General features: G+C 42.6%; 1 protein-coding gene across 7 annotated transcripts in view; it reads left to right on the top strand.

Annotated features, from left to right (window-relative positions):
* The window catches only part of LOC135771657 (NACHT, LRR and PYD domains-containing protein 3-like), a 328,830-nt gene that overhangs the window by 62,031 nt on the left and 243,964 nt on the right, over positions 1–22,835 (top strand). The window contains exons 16-17 of one of the 7 annotated variants that reach the window (XM_065281987.2): positions 4,817–4,993; positions 6,126–7,434. The exons of 5 other annotated variants lie outside the window; for them this stretch is intronic. In XM_065281987.2, coding sequence (XP_065138059.1) covers positions 4,817–4,993; positions 6,126–6,135 — 187 coding nt within the window. In that variant the 3' untranslated portion in view covers positions 6,136–7,434. Of the gene's footprint in view, positions 1–4,816; positions 4,994–6,125; positions 7,435–22,835 lie in introns of those variants that run through there. One more of the 7 variants, XM_065281986.2, reaches the window with a different exon arrangement.

Genomic DNA, 22,835 nt, shown 5'->3' with positions numbered 1-22,835 from the left:
CGTGTTGGATTGTTCCAGGGGACAAACGGCGGCTGAACATTTACTGACTGGTAAGCAGCTTCACAATCATTCCCTCTATAAACGGGAGGGCTCCGCACTGTAACAGGATCATTTTTTTGAAAGGTTTCACGGATCTGCGCTATCTCTGTTTTGAGATCTTTTAACAGTAACCTGTCTGCTTTAAGTCCCTGTAAATCTGACAATACATCTGGGGGCAGAGTAACAGTGTGCTGCTGGGCTGCCTGTTTTCTCTCTCCGCCTCCATCGCAAGATTGTACAGCATGCACACCTGCTTGCCGTTGTGACGTCTGACGCCTCTTTTCCTGCCTCTCCTTTTCATGACTGCATGCTATATTAAGTCTCTCGAGCAGGAGCTCATCTGAGGTGGTAGGTTTTAACAGGTAAGGCTGAAGTTCACTCTTAATGTTATCGCTCTGCAGGCCTGTGAGTATGGTGTGCATGAACATGCTCTGCACAAGGACAGGATCATACTTTAAACTGGACTCCGCTTCTTGCGATGCGAACAATATTTTCTGTCTTAAATCCATGGCCCGAATGAGAAAGTTCTGGGGAGTTTCCTTATTGCTCTGCATCTCGGTGGTGAGCTGTTTATATAGTTCTGTTGCACTTCTCTCTTGATAGTGTGAACGGAGGATTCGCCTAAGTGTTGGCAGAGACAGACCACTCTTACCTTCAAGGTAACTCCGCAACTGTAGGCCTGGGACAATGGCTCTGATAACGGCATCGACTATTTCTGACTCTGAGTATCCTCGGCTAAGGCCATTTTCAATCTGGCGGGCTAAGCTGGAGAAAGTGAGTCGGTCTTTTTGCCCCAGTTCGCCAATCTGACCTGAGATTTTATAGTCTTTCCGCCAGGTGAAGCTATTTACTGGGGTAACCTGAGTATTTCTTTGCAGCATGTCACTGTCAACTCTATTTTCATGTCTCCTAGAGGCCATCTCCTGCATTTCAGTTTCCTTCTGTTGAACGGCCAGTCTTAAACTTTCCAACTCCATTAATAACCTGGCCTGTTCGTTGTCCTTTTCACCTTCATGTGCTTTTGTGTTTGCATTCAGGGCTAACATGTCTTTAATTAGGTCTAATAAACTTAACAGTTCTGCCATGCCACTATCTTCAAGTTCAGCTGCTTCCTCACGGTCAATATACTGACTAATGTAGGAAACAAGGAAACTTCGACTCTTATTAGCAACTTTTTCCTGATTCAATCCTGAAATTTTCAGAAAATCACTCAATTGAATCAACTGGTCAATACTAAGCTGAAATAGCAGTCCTTTAACTTCAAGCTGCAGGTTCTCAATTTCTGAATCCATACTGGAAGATGAGCAATGATTAGACTATTGGTTTGTGTTTTGCCTTGCCTAGTTGTTGTTGCTTCCCTAGTGAACATAACACCTCAGCATGCACTCTTTCCAGCCTCAGCTTTCACTACTGCAGTAGCCAATTCACTGCTCTCTCTCTACCTGGTAGGGTGATTTTACAGAATGGTCGATGCAGGGCGATTCACCTTTATGTGGGATACCAGCCTCACTTCAACCATCCCAGCGGTGCCTCCAAATGTAAACAGCACACTGCAATAAGGGGACATATGTGAGAGACAAACAAACATGTTGCGTTTCCCTTGGTCAGTGTATTGTTCTGTTATACTCAAAACACAATTTATAGAACATTTACAAAATACATATAAAAGTATATATCAATTACATTTTCTTTGATAACTTACACTGTAGAAATTGACCAAAACACCAACAGTACATAAACAGTACGCATATGTATCTCATTTTCAACCCATGAGCAGTGACACAGTTAATCATTTATACAGACATGTGCATGACGATTCACATCAACCACTTATACAAACATGCATGAAGATTCACATCAACTATTGCTTATTAATTGTAAACCAGTCACTTAACACGTTAAATAATAATATGAGCACAAACTTAAAATAACTGCTAAATAAATGTTAAAACTGCATCATTATAACTTTAACATAAACACATTTAGAAATGGTAATTTAAACGACAACCTTGCGCTAAAGAGTCACATGGGGGGGGCATTCACGTGCGCCATGCGTGACCTACTTTCCATCAAACACCCGTAAACATTACTTTAAAACCAATAAAGTGCATAAAATGAACTCATACTAATTCCACAACAGTCACGGAAACATTACAATGATAAACAATAGATTTTGTAGAGTTTTACCTGCAATAAGGGAACATATGTGAGAGACAAACAAACATGTTGCGTTTCCCTTGGTCAGTGTATTGTTCTGTTATACTAAAGGAACGCGTGCTTGACTCTAGTAGCCTGTCCACGCCCCCTACTGGAATCCTCCAGTATTGCAGTCACTACACTCAACAGCTAAACATGGCATTACTCACAAAACACAGTAACAGTGTGACAATAATAATAATAACCAAAAAATAAAGCTGTATAAAAATAAAGGTGCAGTAGTTTATACCACTAATTTTAACCCATTACACATACCCCTCGAGACACCGGTAGCCACACAACGGGCGAACAAACGCCAACAAGCACAAAGTCTCGTCTCTCTCTTCCACTCATCAGTTCAAACAAGTCCCTTTTAAAAGAGTGCTTATTTGGTGCAGGTGCGACACTATGTCATCCAATCTGCCAGTCGCCTGTAACTCAGACAGAACCCAGTGATTCACTGGGATGTCACAGTGTTAATCAATGAGATTATTCGTGAGAAATAATAAGGGAGAATGTGTGTGAATAAAACCGAGACAGTTTAAACGCGCTGAATGTGTGTGCGTTATAGTTTCTATTTCACACGATTTGAGAATCACAACGAACTGTTGTATAAACTTTATTTTGGATCATGTTTTTTAAGTCATGTCCACTCATATTTTTTATATGGTACTGCATGGTATAGCATAGGGCTGCACGATAAATCGCATGTGTTTGTCACGCTCATCTCGTCAGTAATGCCGGTTCCTTGATTAGTAGTAAATCACCATCAGCTGTTTTCAGATGGAGCAGCTTTAACTGCACAGAGCCGTAGTTCACTGACAATCGGGGCAATTTCGCATTAATTATCGCGGACGCATCGTCTGCGATATGTATGCGATATGGCCCAGCTTGTCAGGGAACTACGTCTCAGTGCAGTTAATGTCGCGCCATCTGAAAGCAGCTGTTGGCGATTTAATACTAATCAAGGAACCGGCATTACTGACGTGATGCGCGTGGTATCACATGCGATTAATCGTGCAGCCCTAGTATAGCATTAAAGATACAATTTTTAGAATCCAACGCTAGAGGGCGCATGATCAAAACAATAACAATGATGTAGATTAATGAAGCTCTGAAGCAGCTTCATGATGTAGTGCCCTAGATGCTGCTCAGATTTACACACACCCCCTTTAAAGGCAGGGTCCATAATCTCTGAATGCCAATGTTGACATTTGAAATCACCTAAACAAACACGCCTCTACCCCAATAGAATCTGGACCTTCTTTTGATAGACCCACCCCACACATACGCAACCCAGGCAATGATGTCATAGTAGACACGCACCTTACTGCTGATTGACTACAAGTGTGTTTTGGTAGACAGCCCAACTCCCTTTTCCAAAGCGTTTTTCAGAAATGGTTCACTCCGCCTTTAACCCAGAGGCTGCAGCCTCTGAAGCCTCCTGCATACATCATCAAGATTGTCTTATTTCAGAAAATTATCAATTATAAAGTTGACTATTATTCTTAGTTAAAGGGATATTATGAAATGATATTCAAAATGATATTAAACCCATGATTTACTCACCCCCAAGCTGTCCGAGTTGCATATGTCCATCGTTTTTCAGACAAACATATTTTCAGATATTTTAGAAATTGTTTTAGATCTTTCAGTTAATTAAATGTGAAGTTACAGGGTCTTTCAAGTCCAAAAAATGTGTGTCCATCCTTCACAAAATAAATCCAAATGGCTCCAGGATGATAAACAAAGGTCTTCTGAGGGTAATCCGCGCGGTGTTGTTGTAGAAATATCCATATTTAAAACTTTATTAACGAAAATAACTACCTTCCGGTAGCGCCGCCATCTTAGACTCCTCTGTATTCAGGAGAGTATTAGCGTAGTGTACGCACTTTTCTTAGTGACGTGTGACAAATACAGAGGGCGGGGGCACAGAGCAGCAGCAGAGTAACCTCCGTAAGCTGCGTAAAGCTCTGATCTTGAATGCGGACGCGGCTAAGACGGCGGCGCTACCGGAAGGTAGTTATTTTAGTTTATAAAGTTTTAAATATGGATATTTCTACAACAACACCGTGCTGATTACCCTCAGAAGACCCTTGTTTATCATCCTGGAGCCCGTTTGGATTTATTTTTTAAATGATGGATCTTGATTTGCTGGGGGTGTTTTATTTGTATGCGTGTTCTTGTTTCCTGTCGGTCACCTTAGAAAATAGTGCTAAAATTAAAACTAAATTTAAATTCATTCTCCTGCAAATTAAAACAACATTTAGTCATTTAACAGATGCTTTTAGCAGACCCTTCAAATAAATTATATTGTGGTGGTAGATTTGCCCTAAACACCTGACTGACTTAAGATGTCTTAAAGGGCCGCTAACCTAAGGGTTTTCAGCATGTAGCCCCAGTGATTGTTGGTTCTCGTCTGTGTATGCTGTGTGTTGCCATCCTAGTCCTATAAATAAAGATTCCTGTGTATTTTGTATCCAGTTGTCCTTCGTCTCCTTGTGTATACAGATACGTGACAATATGTGTCTACAAACTTTGTTGTTTTGTTTAATTCACATAAAATCTCTGTTCTCTACAGGTTGGAGCGGTGTTATATCACAAATAAAAGTTGTGTCGCTCTGACTTCAGCTCTGAGATCAAACCCCTCATCACACCTAAGAGATCTGTATCTGTCTGAGAATAAACTCACAGATTCAGGAGTGAAGCTGATCTCTGATCTAAAAGATGATCCACATTATAAACTACAGACAGTACGGTTAGTAGAGCTCATTTAAATAAATGTTTAAAGTAAACTCATGCAGTGTAATTTAAATCCTAGAATATAAATATAAGAAATAAATGTAAATTGATCTGCTGCTGTTATAGGCTGTGTATCCTTTAAGCCCAACAAACAGAAAATATGAAGTGTACATGAAAAACAATAGAATTCAATCCAATGTCTGAGTCTGTTTACTAACTGTGATGTTGAGTTTGTTCACTCCAGGATTTAATACTGTGATCTTACTCTTCTTACACATTATATACAGGGCTCCAGACTAACTTTTTGCACTGGTTGCACCTAACATTTTTTCTTAGGTGCACCAGCACAAAAGTTAGGTGCACCCTAATTTTTGAACCGCATCGGATTTATAGTTCACCTAAAAATTAAAATTCTGTCATAATTTACTCACTCTCATGTTGTTACAAACCTGTATAAATGTCTTTGTTCTGGTGAACATGAATGAAAATATTTTGAGGAATGTTTGTAACCAAACCATTCATGAGCCCCATTCACTTCCATAGTATTATTTTTTCCTAGAAGTGAATGGGGGTCATGCTTGGTTATTAACATTCCTCAAAATATCTTGCTTCGTGTTTATCACAACAAAGAAATTTATACAGGTTTGTCACAAAATGAGGGAGAGTTAATGATGACAGAATTGTCTAACAAAACTAACTCAGATCAGCTGTTCTGTAACCGAAAACTCAGAGTTTCCTATCTCAGAGTAAGTCAACTCAGAGTTTAAGTTTGAACTCAGAGTTGGTTGAACCTCTTTATTGAAACAGGCCCCAGGACTTTTTAAATAAAGCATCACCTTCATTTTCTTACTGTTTGTGTGTGAACTCATAAAAGTGTCAGTGTGTCATTATATTATACTACATACATATCAATACATTCATCTCTTACATTGACATCAAATATTCAGAGGAAATAGATGAAATGTGTTTTTGTATTGTTGTAGCTCATGTGTATGTGATAAACAGATTCTTGACATGTTTATTATGTTAAAGATTTCATTTCTATCACTGACTGACAGCACTAATAGTTTGTTTTTCTATCTCTTCATCTGACACTGATGATGATCTGATATCTGATTGATTTCTCTTTCATTTTCTTCACCTTACAGTTGGAAGTAAAGATGTCTGTCTGATCTTCAGTATGATCTGATGGTGAATAAGAAGACACAATAGTGACATCACAGACACTTCCTCTTAAACGTATGAGTTGATTATTCAGTACAGGATTTGTATATGTATAAAGCCGTATGTATAAAGCCTCCTAAGTGTTAAGACTAGGTCTCAGCTACTAAATTATTAAAGAGAACTGGAGAGGTCTCCTAACCTAGTTAAGAGTAATAAGGGGGCAGCAGAGAGGTGGAGATCATGCCCTTTAAAACAAAGAATGTGTTGGAATTATTTTCATTCAAATGTATTTCTATAGCACTTTTGACTAATTTGTTGTTGTATTGTTGCAAAAAAAAAAAAAACATTTACAGTAAATACATGTTAGTATATAGACAGTTGATAAACATTATAATATAAAGATTATGCATTATACAATATAACATTACGAAATATAAAGAGTGTATAGGGTTTTTTATACAGTACAATGTATATTATATTACACAATATAATATACCGTTTAAGATGTATATTAGTAAAACTTATTCAAGTGCATGAACAGTACCAAGATTTTTTATGGGATTATCAAGACAGCATACTTAAATGGTATAAAAAATTGCATAATAAACACAGTGAAAATTTAAAGTTGGATCAAATTATTGATAATGCCTAAAAATTTGATGTTTTTTTTAACTAAAATTTTCTCAGTTTAAGTGAAATAATTAAAGTTAAAAATGTTTAAATATTAGGTGTTACCAATTGAAGTAATTTTTTTAAGTAGAGCAGCTTTCACGTTTTACAGTTTATGACAGGTAAATAAAATACCATGAAATGTAAATAAAATCTACAATAAAAAATGTGAAGTATCTACAAGATTGCAGTGGCACTATTAATATCACTTTAAATGTAATGGAGTATACAACCCCTGACCCAAAACATAATGTTAGCAATGTTAGCAGTGAGCAAGCCAAAGGTGAAAGTGACAAAGATGGCATAAATTACAATGGTGTTTAAGTGGAGAAATCCAACTGAACTTGATCATCTTGTTCAGGCTTGATCATCAAAGGATTTTTTTAACTAAGTGTTTGCAAACTTTAGTCTTTTCTTTATAAACAGCTTGTGAGTGAAATCAGAATGATGTGCTTCATCATCTTAATTTTATTAATAGCATTACGTTTGTTTGTTTATTTCATGTTGAAACTTAATCAAAATGGTGCAAAATTGTGTAAAATAAATGCATGTACTTATTTGTAATATTATTTAACATTTCGTGAAGCAAATTCAAATTAAAATATTTAAATACTAATATAATTGTAATGTCTTCATGATTCATGAATGTATGGTGTCAAATTATCTATTTTATCTATAAATCTATTGCAGCTTATAGACCTGTACATAGGAAAGTTATGAAATTTGGCACACTGATAGGACTGTCCAAAAAGTCTCTAAAGCAAATTTGGAGTCTGTATCTCTAACCCACTAGCGCCACCAACAGTCCAAAGTTGCACTTATGTTTTTGCTTGTAACTTCTGACCCGTAAGTCCTAAACACAAAATTCTTGTTCCCTTTCAGTCGGTCACTACGACGTCACGTCGTGACCGACGAATTGGGAACTCGCTTAGAGGACCAATCTGCTTCGAATACTACTAAAACGCCAATGAACTTGGCATTGAGATATTTGCATAATGCTGGCGCCGCCCCGCCAGGTGCGTATATAAGCAGCAGGTGCAAATAAGGAAATTAGCTTTTTATCTCTTCGAAAGCCGGCAGTATCTGCTACTGAGAAGCTACTCTACTCTGGTGGGATTCGATTGCTGAAGTTGGTTGGACTAGCAGTACCACAGCGGACGCTTCGCTTAATTCCACGACTCTACATCTTTTATTTGTTTTGAGTTTAGTGTGTGCGTTGCCTTCCTGTGCGCTCATCAACTAAGCATCTGAGTGAATTTCCCTAAAAGAGTGATACGAGAGAGCTTTGTGCCTTGTTAAAGGCAGCCACTCTCTCGTATATCCGGACATCAGCGTCCTTTTCAGGATGGCTTTTCGTCCGTGCGATCTTGGGTGCGGCAAATACATAGGTCCGAAGGACGGTCACGAGCGTTGTCTTTCGTGTTTGGGCATCGAGCACGCAGAGGCAGCGTTCGCTGGGGGTAAGTGTTCTCACTGCGAGAACATGTCCCTTGTGGATTTGCGCAGACGGTTGTCTTTCCTCCGGGAAAAACGCAACCCTCGTCATGCGAGTGCTGAACGCCGCCACGGTGCGGCTGTGAAGCTCTCAAAGGACGACCTGCGCATCACTGTGCTGAGCCGAGCGGGGGATTCGTCCTCAGGCTCTCAGCCTCCTCATCCACAGCCGGTTGATGTGCCGATGGAGACTTCAGCGTCGTGTTCTACGATGTCTCTAGAATCCATCGTGCCGCCCTCCGGGTCCACCGACGCCGCAGCATCCGAGGGTGGGCCTCCTCCCCCTGACGTGGACCCCGACGCCCTTCCTCCCTCTGGTCGGGTTGGGACGCCGGAGTTCGATCCAGAGATGGTGGCCGTGCTCGCTCGAGCGGCGGAGACCGTAGGGTTAGAGTGGGTTCCCCCCCCTCAGCCCGAACCGTCCCGCCTGGATGATTGGTTCTTTGGAGCTGCCCGGGTTTCACAACCCTCTCCACCGGTGCCTTTCTTCCCCGAGGTGCAAGAGGAGCTGACTAGAACCTGGAAGTCGCCGTTTTCCACGAGATTACGCCCGTTTCAGCCCTCCCCCCTCACCTCCCTCACCAGCGGAGCCGCTAAGGGTTATACGGGGATCCCTCCTGTGGAGCGTGCGGTCGCGATGCAGCTGTGTCCGGCCAACGCTCCCTCTTGGAAGGACCGCCCAACCCTCCCCTCTCGTGCCTGCAGACAGTCCTCCGGTTTAACGGGCGCTGCCCACCAGGCATGTGGAGAGGCGGCTTCAGCCCTGCACGCTATGGCGTTGCTGCAGGTTCACCAAGCGAAGGCCTTGAGGGATCTGCACGAGGGAGGACACGACTCGCCTGTCCTTTCGGAGCTCCGGGCTGCCACTGATCTGGCTCTTCGCGCTACGAAGGTGACAGCGCAGGCAATTGGTCGTGCCATGTCCACGATGGTGGTCCAGGAACGCCACTTATGGCTATGTCTGGCGGACATGTCGGATGCGGAGAAGAACAAGTTCTTGGACGCTCCAGTGTCCCAGGCTGGCCTATTCGGTGAGTCGGTGGAGTCCTTCGCCCAGCAGTTCTCCGCCGCCCAGAAGCAGACAGAGGCGATCGCTCAGATCATGCCCGGCGCAAGCGACCTGCATCTCGCCCTCCAGCGCCGGCGGGCCCGTCTGCTCCTCGCCGAGGGCGCCCTGCGGCGGCTGCCTCCGCCCCCCCCACAAGAACATCTTCCAGGCCACGGAGGGGGAACAGCCGTCGACAGCCCGCCCCGCCCGCCCCACCCGCTTCCCGTGGTAAACGGAAATCGAAGCGGCCCTGAGACGGGCGACCTGGATTCGGATGGGATCACTCTACGGGAGACGGTGATGGCATCGCTCCCTCCACCGGTAGAGGGCCGGGTGGAGAATCTTTGGTTTCGTTTTGTTTCTGTTCCGCCGGCTTCTGAGCCGGCACCCACAAAACCACAAAAAGAGTGCATTCCTATTCCTTCTCCAGGTCTCCAGAGGATCGAGAGAGATGTGAGCGGGCATTTACATGCTCTTCCTCCCTCTCCTCTATCGCCAGCGGGTGTTCTGAGGAGTTCCAGCTCTCCACTGAGGAGACGGGACCACCAGCACCCTCCTCGGAGTCTGTGCTCTCCGCTGAGGAGACCAGACGACCGTCACCCTCAGTGGGCTCAGGTCAGTGTCACACACACACATACTGTAGATACTTATGCTGTCTCAGCAGACGTACCGGCAGTACCACCTGTCCCGCTCAGCCGCCCCACCGCGAGTACCCCGACAGTGCCATTAATTCCCCTCGTACGGTCCCTGGGGGCGTGGCTTCAGCTTCCCAGCCCGTCTCGTTGGGTTTTACGCACTGTTCGCCTCGGTTACGAAATTCAATTCATCCGGCACACACCCAAATTCTCGGGCATTCGTTTCACCACGGTGAAAGCGTCCGATGCACACGTACTGCGTGCAGAGGTCGAAGTCCTGCTGGCGAAGGACGCGATCGAGCCGGTCCCTCCAACCGAGATGAGATCGGGCTTCTACAGCCCGTATTTTATAGTACCCAAAAAAGGCGGTGGGTTGCGACCGATCTTGGATTTGCGCGTTCTGAACAAATCTCTGCAGAAGAGGTCCTTCAGGATGATAACACCGAAGCAAATATTCAATTCAATTCGCCCCCAAGATTGGTTTGCGGCTATAGACCTGAAAGACGCGTACTTTCATGTGTCCATAATCCCTCGTCACAGACCGTTTCTCCGGTTTGCATTCGAGGGACGGGCATACCAGTACAAAGTTTTACCGTTCGGGCTATCCCTCTCTCCCCGTGTGTTCACGAAAGTAGTGGAGGCGGCGTTAAAACCCCTCAGAGAGAGCGGCGTTCGCATATTGGCTTACCTCGACGATTGGCTTATAATAGCGCATTCTCGACGGACGCTGTGCGAGCACAGAGATTTAACGCTTCGGCATCTCGCCCGTTTGGGTCTTCGGGTCAACTGGGAAAAGAGCAAACTCTGCCCCACGCAGAGGATCTCTTTTCTCGGGATGGAACTGGACTCGATCGATTTATCGGCGCGTTTGACAGAAGAGCGCGTCCAGTCAATTCTGACTTGCCTCGGTTCATTCCGAGGGAAGAATGCGGTCCCGCTGAAACAATTTCAAAAGCTCCTGGGGCATATGGCAGCAGCAGCGGCCGTGACACCGCACCATATGAGACCGCTTCAGCGTTGGCTTCACGATCGAGTCCCGAGGAGAGCGTGGCGCGCCGGCATCCATCGTGTAACCATTACACCTGCGTGTCGCCTAACATTCCCCCCGTGGTCGGACCCCGCGTTTCTCAGGTCCGGTGTGTCCATGAGACAGATCGCTCAGCATGCTGTTGTACACACAGATGCGTCCGACACGGGCACATCAATTGCCGAGAGTTGTGGGCAGTATATCTGGGACTTGTACGCTTCGCTACGGAGCTGCGAGGGAAGGATGTACTAGTACGCACCGACAACACTGCGACCGTTGCGTATATCAACCGTCAAGGCGGTTTGCGCTCCCGTCACCTGTCGCATCTCGCTCGTCATCTCCTCCTTTGGAGTCAGAAGCATCTGAGGTCCCTTCGTGCCATTCACATTCCGGGCTCGCTCAATACAGCGGCGGACGCGCTTTCTCGAGCTGCGCGCCCCGGCGAATGGCGACTCCACCCCCAGACGGTCCAGCTAATTTGGAAGAAGTTCGGTCGTGCGCAGATAGACCTGTTTGCGTCGCCGGACGATACCCACTGTCGCCTGTTTTATTCACTAACCGAGGGCAGCCTCGGCGTGGACGCATTGGCACACAGCTGGCCCCGGGGGATGCGCAAATACGCATTCCCCCCAGTGAGCTTAATCGCACAGACACTGTGCAAAGTCAGGCAGGACGAGGAGAGCCTTTTACTGATCGCCCCATATTGGACGAGCAAGAATTGGTTTCCAGAGCTAATGCTCCTCGCGACAGCCCCTCCCTGGCGGATTCCCCTGAGGAAGGACCTTCTTTCTCAAGGAGGGGGCACATTATGGCACCCGCGCCCCGACCTGTGGGATCTCCATGTGTGGTCGTTGAGCGCGCGCAAGGTTTAGGTGATTTACCGCAAGCGGTATCTAACACAATCAACGCGGCACGAGCTCCGTCTACGAGACGGGCTTACGCGTTTAAATGGAACCTTTTCGTCACATGGTGCTCTTCGCAACGCGAGGACCCCAGAGAATGCCCTATTAACATCGTGCTTTTATATCTTCAACATAGGTTAGACGGTAGGCTGTCACCCTCCACTATTAAAGTTGATATCGCTGCTATTTCTGCTCATCACTCACTTATCAACGGCAGATCAGTCGGCCAGCATGATTTAGTTATTAGATTTTTAAGAGGCGCTCGTAGGCTAAACCCCTCGCGCTCTCCTTCTATTCCTCCCTGGGACCTGTCCATGGTGCTGAAAGCCCTTCAGGCCCCCCCGTTCGAGCCTTTGCAGTCTGCGAGTCTGAAGCTTTTATCAATGAAAGCTCTGACCCTGCTAGCATTGGCCTCAGTGAAGAGAGTAGGAGATTTACATGCATTCTCTGTTGACGACTCGTGCCTTCAGTTTGGTCCTGCTGCCTCAAGCGTAACGTTGAGGCCCAGACCAGGCTACGTGCCCAAAGTTCCCACGACTCCTTTCAGAGACCAAGTGGTGAGCTTGCAAGCGCTGCCTCCGGAGGACGCAGACCCAACCATGGCTTTGTTGTGCCCCGTACGCGCACTGCGACTCTACGTGGATCGCACGCAAAGCCTCAGGACCTCAGACCAGCTCTTTGTTTGTTATGGTGGCCAGCAGAAAGGGAAAGCTGTCACTAAGCAGAGGATGTCTCATTGGATAGTTGATACTATCACCCTGGCTTATAATCTTCAGGGTATTCCTTGCCCCTTTAAATTGAGAGCGCACTCCACACGGAGTGTTGCCTCATCTTGGGCTTTAGCTCGTGGTTCCTCGCTAACAGACATCTGTAGAGCTGCTGGTTGGGCGACACCTAATACGTTCATTAGATTTTACAGTGTTCGTATCGAGCCTGTATCCTCTCGTGTTCTTTCCTCACCAGGGAGGGCACGGAGAGCAGACTCGCAGGTCGGCTTGCAGCCTCCAACTGATGCTTCATAACTGTGTCAGTATGGAAGGCCTTCAGAACAAAAATGCGTAATGGTTTGAATTGTTCTTCCTCCGCTGCCCTGGCAGCCTTTGTTGCGGAGCATTGGCTGTCAGCCTTCACTAGCTGCATCCTCGCGAACCTACGTGTTGGCTCGGGCCCCACATTGTGTCCCACCGGGTTCCTTTGTGAGTATTTTTCCGTGGGGTTAATCCTACCAGCCCACGTTTCCCTTAGCAGAGCACTGCTTTGCTTACACAGCCACGGCTGTCATTTTTACCTCAACTACGGTTGACTTTCGCCCACCATTAGCCCTTAAGACGAGTGGTGGCTTCCGCAGCGTTCCTATCCCGCTCAGGTAGGGCGCTTCCCAGTCGCTGGCACTTCTGTGGGTTAAAGGAACATCTAGTGCCCGGCCTTTCTGCCCTATCTTATTTCTCCATGTCCCCGAGGGGATTTTGGAGGATTCTCTGCAGACACTGGAAGAGGTCAGCCCCTAGTGGCGTTTTGGTAGGGATTCCCAATTCGTCGGTCACGACGTGACGTCGTAGTGACCGACTGAAAGGGAACGTCTCGGTTACGGATGTAACCCTCGTTCCCTGAAGGAGGGAACGGAGACGTCACGTCCCGTCGCCACAGGTGCTGCCACCTGCTGTTACGGCCGGTCACACTTTCCGGCTTTCTCAGCGAAAAAGAAGCTAATTTCCTTATTTGCACCTGCTGCTTATATACGCACCTGGCGGGGCGGCGCCAGCATTATGCAAATATCTCAATGCCAAGTTCATTGGCGTTTTAGTAGTATTCGAAGCAGATTGGTCCTCTAAGCGAGTTCCCAATTCGTCGGTCACGACGTGACGTCTCCGTTCCCTCCTTCAGGGAACGAGGGTTACATCCGTAACCGAGACGTTTCCTCTAATTCCTCTCAAGACGATTCGATTGGACCCTATGACGTAATTTTCCGTCATAAAATTGTTATTTATTCATAAAACCTACTTTTGCGAACTTGTCCTTGAGCTTTTGCCTGATTGCAACGAAAAACGGTATGTAGCATCTAGAGACACTCAAGGCAAAAAGTTATTAATAGAATTTTGATAAACCAATTCGTTGTCTTATAGCGCATCAACAAATTTTAGGTAGATCGCAAAAAACAGATTTTAGGCTGTATCTTCGCCAAACTTAGACCTTTTGAGACGCCACTTGGTACTTGAGATGCCAGTCAGGAACTTTGGCTGCGGTCAATGTATTTTCACGGACTTGATTCCTTGGAGTTTTGAGTAGTTGCTGAGTCCAACGATACCAAAAATGCCAGGATTCACCTTACGGATAGCCCTGTGCATCAAAATACACAAAAACACATGCGAATATCTCCGCAAATGTTATTCTGATCGACTCGAAAACGCCATAGTAAGAACAATGCATTACCTTCTGAACAAAAACCTCCCTTTGTGTTTTTACACTTAAAGGGTTATAACTCCGGAACAAAATTTATTTTTTTCACCAGATTTAATACGCTGATGTATAAGCAGAGTCTGAGGCCACACAAAAAAATTGGTATGCCTGCACCACTAGTTGGCCTTATGATTGAACAAAACCTTTTATATCAAGCAAGCCCTATGGTCATACAACTATTTCATTGCTAAACTAAAGTGTATAGTCATGAAACTAGCCAGATGTAACGCAGTCATGACCTGAGGTTGCATGCATGATTTTGTCATAGTGCCTAGTGGTTTTGAGATAGAAAATGGCTATTTTTGCCTAAAACTACTGCAACAACACATCTTAAACCATGAGTCATCATGGATTATTCCTTTCGTGGCTTGGACTATAATCACTGGTGGATGTCAATTTACTATCTAGCAACCAATTTACTATCTAGTTGATACCTTATCAACCGTTTTTGCAAGAGCTTTTTCTATGCATCAGAACATCGTAGACATGGGGGTGGTCTCTTTTGAAACTGTAGAAACTATATGCCTAATACATGGACTTTCCCAAACACCCCTTTCATTTCATCAGAAATGGACTGTTCCAAAAGTTTGTGCTGATGTTGCCAGGTAACGGAGCGGGAGAGAGAACCGTATAGCGGAGTTGGCTGCACGTTGTAAATAGTTTAAAGACCGAAACAGGTGGATTAAGTGCCAAATTATTGAAGTGTTTATTGATTATGTATACGTGTGTGTGCATCACGATGTAAGTTATCAGATATATGTATATAAGTAACTTTATGGGATGTTTAAATAACATAGTTATGACCGGTGTGATAACATGCAGATGTTTACACTTAAAACTGTTATTCCATGATAATATATCCAATTAACTATTACTTCATCCGGTTAGCATTCTTGTTATGTATATGTTTATATTTATTCATTTAAAATCATAAATGGTTCTTTACACGTTAACAATGCACATGCGCTCTAAGTTTTGCATAATAGCAGCGCCATTGCACGTGCACGACAGAGACAAGCACGTGAACTGTGCATGCACATAAATAACGCACTTTCGACATGTTTGTGTTTAAGTTTATAGTTTAAGTACTGTAGTTGTTATTGAAGTATAAATGCAGATTTGTAGTGTATTAGTTGTTATCCATTATTAATCTGTTTACCAGTGGATTTATTCAACTGTTGTAATTTTTACTTATATATTCATGTTTGTACTTTATTGATCTGTTTCAGAACCACACATTTTATTCAATAAACAAACCTACATTTCATGAGATATCGTTGTCTTGACCAGCAACCTGTAGCCTTCAGCAATCCAACCAGTGGTTGACAAAGAGATTTTACAGACACATTTAACTTCTTGTGACCCATGTTTTGCCACTGCAAACATCACTCACATGTCCTTTAGTGCTCTAATGTTTCCTGATTGTCAATAACAGAAGGACAATTGCAGTAGACAAGCGCATAAAATATTTTTGTTGATAACTTTTGCATTTTTCATCTGAAAGCATTAGGTTTACCTAGGTTCTTTATCCGCTTATCCAAACTCAACTTTACACCCTTCTGTGCCATTTTCGGCTTGACCCCGGTATTGCTGCTTGCAGCTATATTATTTTCATTGTAATTAGGTATTGTTGCAGCACAACATTAAGATCTGTTGTATAGGACTTGATGTTGATATCCTTTAATGCAGTGTTTCTCAACCCTAGTCCTCAAGGACCCCCTTCCAGAATCTTTTAGATGTCTCCTTAATTAACACACCTGATTTAAATCATTAGCTTGTTATGGAGACATTCTGGAAGGAGGCTGATGAGTTGGTACAGGTGTTTTAAATAAGGAGACATCTAAAACATTCTGGAAGGGGGTCCTCGAGGACCAGGGTTGAGAAACACTGCTTTAATGTATACTTGAAGCACCGATGAGACTCTGTGGGATGGTTATTTGAGTGACCCTCTACCACACTACTCTTCAGCCCTTCCATCTCCTAAGGTTTCTCCTATCTCGTAACTCAGTGCATAACCCTTGACATGACCTAACCTAACCTCAATCTCACTACAACCCAACCATACACGCCAACCCGTTTGACTAAGGCCAGAAGCCCCACTGTCGTCGTTAATGCAGGTTCAGTGTCAAACTAATCAAGACCACAAGAAAATGCCAAAATCTCACTGCAACCATGTGTGCCAACCCATTTAACGAAGGCCAGAGGCCCCACTGTTGTCATTAATGCAGGTTCAGTGGCTATCTACCGCAATTATCCAACAACACCGATCTATTGTATAGGACTTTATGTTGATATCCCTTAATACTTACCCGAGGCATCATTGAGACTCCGTGGGATGGTCAATTGAGTGATGGCACCCTTCAAGTGGGCGCCCATGGGTAGTGATGTGACATCTGAAGCGAAGCTCCGAAGCTTGTGTCGAGCAAAAAGGGGCGTTCCAGATGAAGCCCCGATTCGAGGCGTGTTTCGTTTCCGTGAAAATCACGTGACGATGACAAACGAGGCCTCGTTTTCTGTTGAATACGTCATTGCTTCATTCTGAGTATCGCCTCCGGATAAAAATGGTTCGAAACTCGCGCCTCTTGTGGGTTTTGCAGGACGTTTGCGTTGGTGTTGAGGTGTTGGTTGTACGTAGTGGCGAGTTTAGTGAGTTTGTAGTATAGTTATCATTATATATCATAGCCTGTATTATATATTATATTACACTTAGTTTAGACGATTATTAGAGTAAATTATACATAGTCTAAAATAGATCATTAGAGTAAATTAGCATATATCTAGTTCTAATACCTATAATACGTAATTATTTTGCTATATATATTATGATATAGCCTATATTAGTAGTAGTTTTATTATTATATATAGTATTGCGGTTATTATTATTATTATTATAAGAGTACTGTAGACTGTATTAGGGATAGCTGAGGAGGACTGAGGATCCATTGGGAACAGAAGCTCCAATATCCAAATTTATATAAGCTGGCACTGACCTTCTTGTCCAGCATCATCAGCTGTGAAAGGGTGTTTTCGAAGGCTTGAGAGGAGCTTTCTAAAAAGAGAAACCGCCTCAATCCAAATACTGTTAAAAAACTTTTGTTTTAAATAAAAACCCGTAAACACTTTTCCGTGTTGCAGTTTGCTGTTTCACACTTCCAGTCCCATAAGCATTGCACTATTACACCACTCAGTTCAATAAGCATTGCACTATTGCATTCCCAGTCAGCACTGCACTCATAATAATTTATTTACACTCATTCGGGGCATTCACGGTTATCAATAACCCAAAGAACTACTGAACAGTTGAACACAAAGTTGTGTATGTATGAGTTGGTTGTACATAGGTTAACACAAGCAGAGTAAAATACTTTATTTAATACACAGGCAATAGATAAAGCCCACACCATGACAACTTGGTTGCTCAGAATGAATAGATTTGCGTGCAATAATTGCTTTCCACAGCAGGTGTCACTAGAGAGCACACTGTTCATGAGGCTTCGGGTAACTGAACCTTTTGGCGAACCAATGGGCTGGAAAGCCTCAGTGGTTCAGGAAGCCTCATTTGGCCATCACTACCCATGGGTGTTTAATAATATATTATAATACAAATTTATGTCTACACAACATTCTTAAAGTTTGAGCAATTGCAACAGATTTTTTTTGTATTTTAGAATTGGCCTGATGAAATCCTTAGTCATTGACCCAAATACCTCTGATGTGTAGACCTGATTTTATTATAAACATTTTGACCACTAGATCAGTGTTTCTCAACCCTTCCAGAATGTTTTAGATGTCTCCTTAATTAACACACCTGATTTAAATTATTAGCTTGTTAGGGAGACATTCTGGAAGGAGGCTGATGAGTTAGTTCAGGTGTTTTAAATTGGGAGACATCTAAAACTTTCTGGAAGGGGGTCCTTGAGGACCAGGGTTGAGAAACACTGGATGAGATTGTGTGGACAGCTGTTCGAGAGGGCAGGAGGGAGGATGGCTGAGTTTGGAGGATTGAGGTGTGATCCGGGAGGTGCAGGAAGTGAGGTGGACGAAGGAAGTGAGATTGAGGTGGACACGGGTAACGAGGGAAATTCAAACAACGAAGAATGGAGGTTAGTGAATCGAAAGAAAATGAAAAGAAAGCAGAGAGAATCTGATGGAGAAAAGGGAGAGGAAGAACAAAGGTCTGAAGTTAAGGTTATTATGCGATTTCAATCTCCCGGTACATTAAATCCCTTGAAGGTTAGTGAAGTTATTCACAAATTGGTGGGTGAAGTACGGTTGGTTAAAACCTTACGAGATGGGAATCTACTAATTATTTGTAGAGATAAAGTACAGCAGCAAGCATTGATGAAATGTAAATCATTGCTTGGGAAAGAGGTTAAGCCACAAGTATGGGAAGATAGAGGCAAGGTTATGGGTGTAATATCTGGAGTGTCTACTGAGATAACTGAAGAAGAAATCAAGGTTAATGTCAGAGGAGTGCGAGTAACGAGAGTTAAACGCTTACCTTTCACAAGAGATGGAGTTAAGGGGCCTAGCCTATCTGTATTGTTGACTTTAGAGGAAGATAAAATCCCTGAAAGAATCAGAATTGGGTATGTCAGCTATATTGTAAGACCATACATCCCTCCCCCAATGAGATGCTTTAAATGCCAGCGGTTTGGACATATTGCAGCAGCCTGTAAGAGTAAACTTCGGTGCGCTAAATGCGGAGGGGAACATGAATACGGGAAGTGTGAGAGGGGAGTTAAAATCAAATGCTGTAATTGTGGAGGAGAGCATAGTGTGGCCTACAAAGGATGTGATGCACATAAAAAAGCGATCCAAATTCAGAATGTAAAGTTTAAAGAAAAGCTTACTTACGTTGAGGCAATCAAAAAGGTAAAAACTAATGATAATAATAGTAGTAGAAAAGCACCTGTGATTCAACACCCAGTTCAAAGCACTTATAGATGCTGTAATGTTACCAAGGATACACTTATAGTGGAAAAGAAAAGGTTTGTAGCATTTATGGTAGAAATCATTAACTGTTCTGCTCAAGCATGTAGCCGAACAGAGAGAACTAAGATAATTGCAAAAGCGGCAGAAAAGTATTTGGATATGGAAGAGATGTCAGTAGAGATCATTAATGCAACACTTTTAACGGGGATATCAGATTCACAATCAACATGTGGTGGTGGGGATTAATGATGCTAACCATTTTACAATGGAATGCGAGGAGTCTAATAGCAAACGGACAAGAATTAAAGCAGCATATTCAGGAGCAATCAGTTAAACCTAACATATTTGCATTCAGGAATCCTGGCTAAAACCTTCACTGGAATTTACATTGTATGGCTATACAGCAGTGCGTAAGGATAGAATTCATGCTATAGGGGGCGGTGTAGTCACTTTTATACAACATGGTGTTAACTATAGAGTTATCAACGGTTGTGAAGAATTTGAGATAATCATAATAGAGGCATGGGTTAACAAAACAAAAATCAGAATAATAAACTTTTATAATCCTTGTCAGAAAATAACTAGGGAAATGTTGGCGAGTGTATGTGATAGGGAAAACTCCAAAGTTATAGTATGTGGTGATTTTAATGCATATAATACCTTGTGGGGATGTGCCAGAACAGACAGAGATGGGTATACCATTGAGGAGTTTATGGATGATAATTTGTTAGTATGTCTAAATGATGGAAGAGGTACTAGGTATGACATAGTTCATGGCGTAGAATCTGCAATTGATCTTACTATTGTGTCGCAACAATTAGCAGGTACCTGTACATGGGATGTGAGCAGTGACAATGCAATGGGTAGTGATCATTATCCTATCTGGATTAAAATAAGGAATCAAAATATTAGTTTTGAAGAAAATTGGAGTTCAAGATGGAGAATGAAAAATGCCAATTGGGGGCTGTATAATTTTATAACAAGTAGCAAACTAATTGAAGTCAGGTCAAATTTGAGTGACGACGTTGAGGAGTTGAATGATATGATTATTAAAATAATACATGAGTCAGCAGAAGAAACAATAGGGAAAACATCTGGTGCAAAGAAGAAGAAAATGGTACCATGGTGGTCTGATCAGTGTAGAGAGGCTGTTAAAAACAGGAATAAAGCCTTTAAAATTGTTAAATCTAATCATTCATTTTTTAATCTAGTGGAGTATAAAAGAGCACAGGCTAAAGCTAAAAGAATCATAAGAGAAGCTAAAAGGAAATATTGGAGAGACTTCTGTAGTAATATTGGAACAGGAATCAAAATTAATGACATATGGGGAATGATCAGAAAGATGGGTGGCATAAGAAGGGATTTTTCATTACCAGTATTAAGAGATGGTGATACTGAGGCGGTAACCAGTAAAGAAAAAGCTGAGACGCTTGCAAAATCGTTCGTAAGGATACATAGTTCACAGAATCTCTCCAGTGAAGAGATAGATATAAGAAAGAGGATTGTTGAAGAAAATAAAAACAAGCTAGGGATTAAAGAGGTGGGGGAGAGCTCACTAGATGCAAAGTTCACACTTTTTGAACTAAAAAGAGCATTGATAGGTGTTAAAAATACCTCACCAGGAAGAGATGGGATATGCTATAAAATGATTGAAGAAATATCTGATGTGGCAAAAAATGTGATACTGGTTTTGTATAACAAAATTTGGGAGCAAGGAAAATTGCCTACTGGGTGGAAACACTCCGTAATAGTTCCTATAGGGAAACCAGGAAAGGATAAAATGAATGTCAAAAGCTACAGACCAATATCATTAACATCCAATCTATGTAAACTCATGGAGAAGATGATTACTAAAAGGTTAGTGTATAATTTAGAAAGCAGAGGGCTGATCTCACCATATCAGAGTGGATTCCGTTGTGGAAGAACAACTATGGATCCTGTAGTTTGCCTGGAGAATGAGATACGTAAAGCGCAAGTTAACAAAGAATCTGTTTTGGCAATCTTTTTTGATATAGAGAAGGCCTACGACATGCTGTGGAAGGAGGGACTTTTAATTAAGTTGAATAAATTGGAAATAGGAGGAAAGATGTTCAACTGGATTAAAGATTTTTTAAAGGATAGAACTATAGAGGTCAGGATAGGGTCAGAGTCATCAAGTACATACACAATAGAAAATGGCACCCCACAAGGTAGTGTATGCAGTCCAATTTTGTTTAATATAATGATTAATGATGTGTTTGATGGAGTGAACCAAAGGATAAACAGGGCATTATATGCAGATGATGGAGCGTTGTGGGTAAGGGGCAGTAATATTGACAATTTACAGCAAAGGATGCAAATAGCAATTAGTCAGGTTGGGAGATGGTCACTTGACTGGGGGTTCCACCTCTCAGTGGAAAAAACGCAAGTCATCTGTTTTTCTAAGAAAAGGGTAAAACCCACAATAGATCTTAAGATAAATGGACAATCTCTCAAACAAGTTAATGAATTAAGATATCTTGGTGTGTGGTTTGACAGTAAACTTACTTTTAAAAATCATGTTCAGAAAATGGTGGACAAATGTAAGAAAGCAATTAATCTTTTGAAGTGTCTTTCAGGGTACAGCTGGGGGGCATCAGGATCTTCTTTGAAAAGAATCTATATTGCAATAATCCGATCAGTGTTTGATTATGGATGTACAGTATACAAAACAGCAGCAAAATCTACATTAGCTGAGCTGGACAAGGTGCAGGCCAAAGCTCTTCGGTTGTGTAGTGGAGCCTTCCGAACATCACCTATCCCCAGGCCCGGATTAAGAGGACTTTGGGCCCTGGGGCTATAGCAACACCAATGGCCCCCTTTCATCTGATTGCCAAGCCAGTCTTCTACCGCAATACATATTTTTTAGTTATTAATCAATTAATTTAATTAATGTTTTCTTTATCATTAGTTATTATTATTATTTTTGCACACTAAATATTCCAGGCTATTTAATACAGTAACCCTCTGCACAGATTTTGGGAACATTTTATTGGTAAAAAATTTGTACCCCATGTACATTTACTCCAGATATGAACTCAAAAACATAAAGGTTGCCAAAATCAGCAAAAACATTACTCATACTTCAGTCATACTTCCTCAATAAGTACTTACAGGAATAGTCAATTTTCTTAAAAGAAAAATCCAGATAATTTACTCATCACCATGTCATCCAAAATGTTGATGTCCTTCTTTGTTCAGTCGAGAAGAAATTATGTTTTTTGAGGAAAATATTGCAGGATTTTTCTCATTTTAATGGACTTTAATAGGGCCCAACACTAATACTTAACTCAACACTTAACAGTGTTTTTCATCGGAGTTTCAAAGGACTATAAACGATCCCAAACGAGGCATAAGGGTCTTATCTAGCGAAACAATTGTCATTTTTGACAAGAAAAATAAAAAATAGGCACTTTTAAACCACAACTTTTCGTCTAGGTCCGGTCCAGCGCGACCTCACGTAAATGCATAGTGACGTAGGGAGGTCACGTGTTACATATATGAAACGC

The sequence above is a fragment of the Paramisgurnus dabryanus genome, chromosome 8 (genome assembly GCF_030506205.2).
Source record: "Paramisgurnus dabryanus chromosome 8, PD_genome_1.1, whole genome shotgun sequence".
Classification (NCBI taxonomy): Eukaryota; Metazoa; Chordata; class Actinopteri; order Cypriniformes; family Cobitidae; genus Paramisgurnus; species Paramisgurnus dabryanus.
Note: the sequence above shows the minus strand (reverse complement) of the source record. Positions and strands in the feature narration are given on the sequence as shown.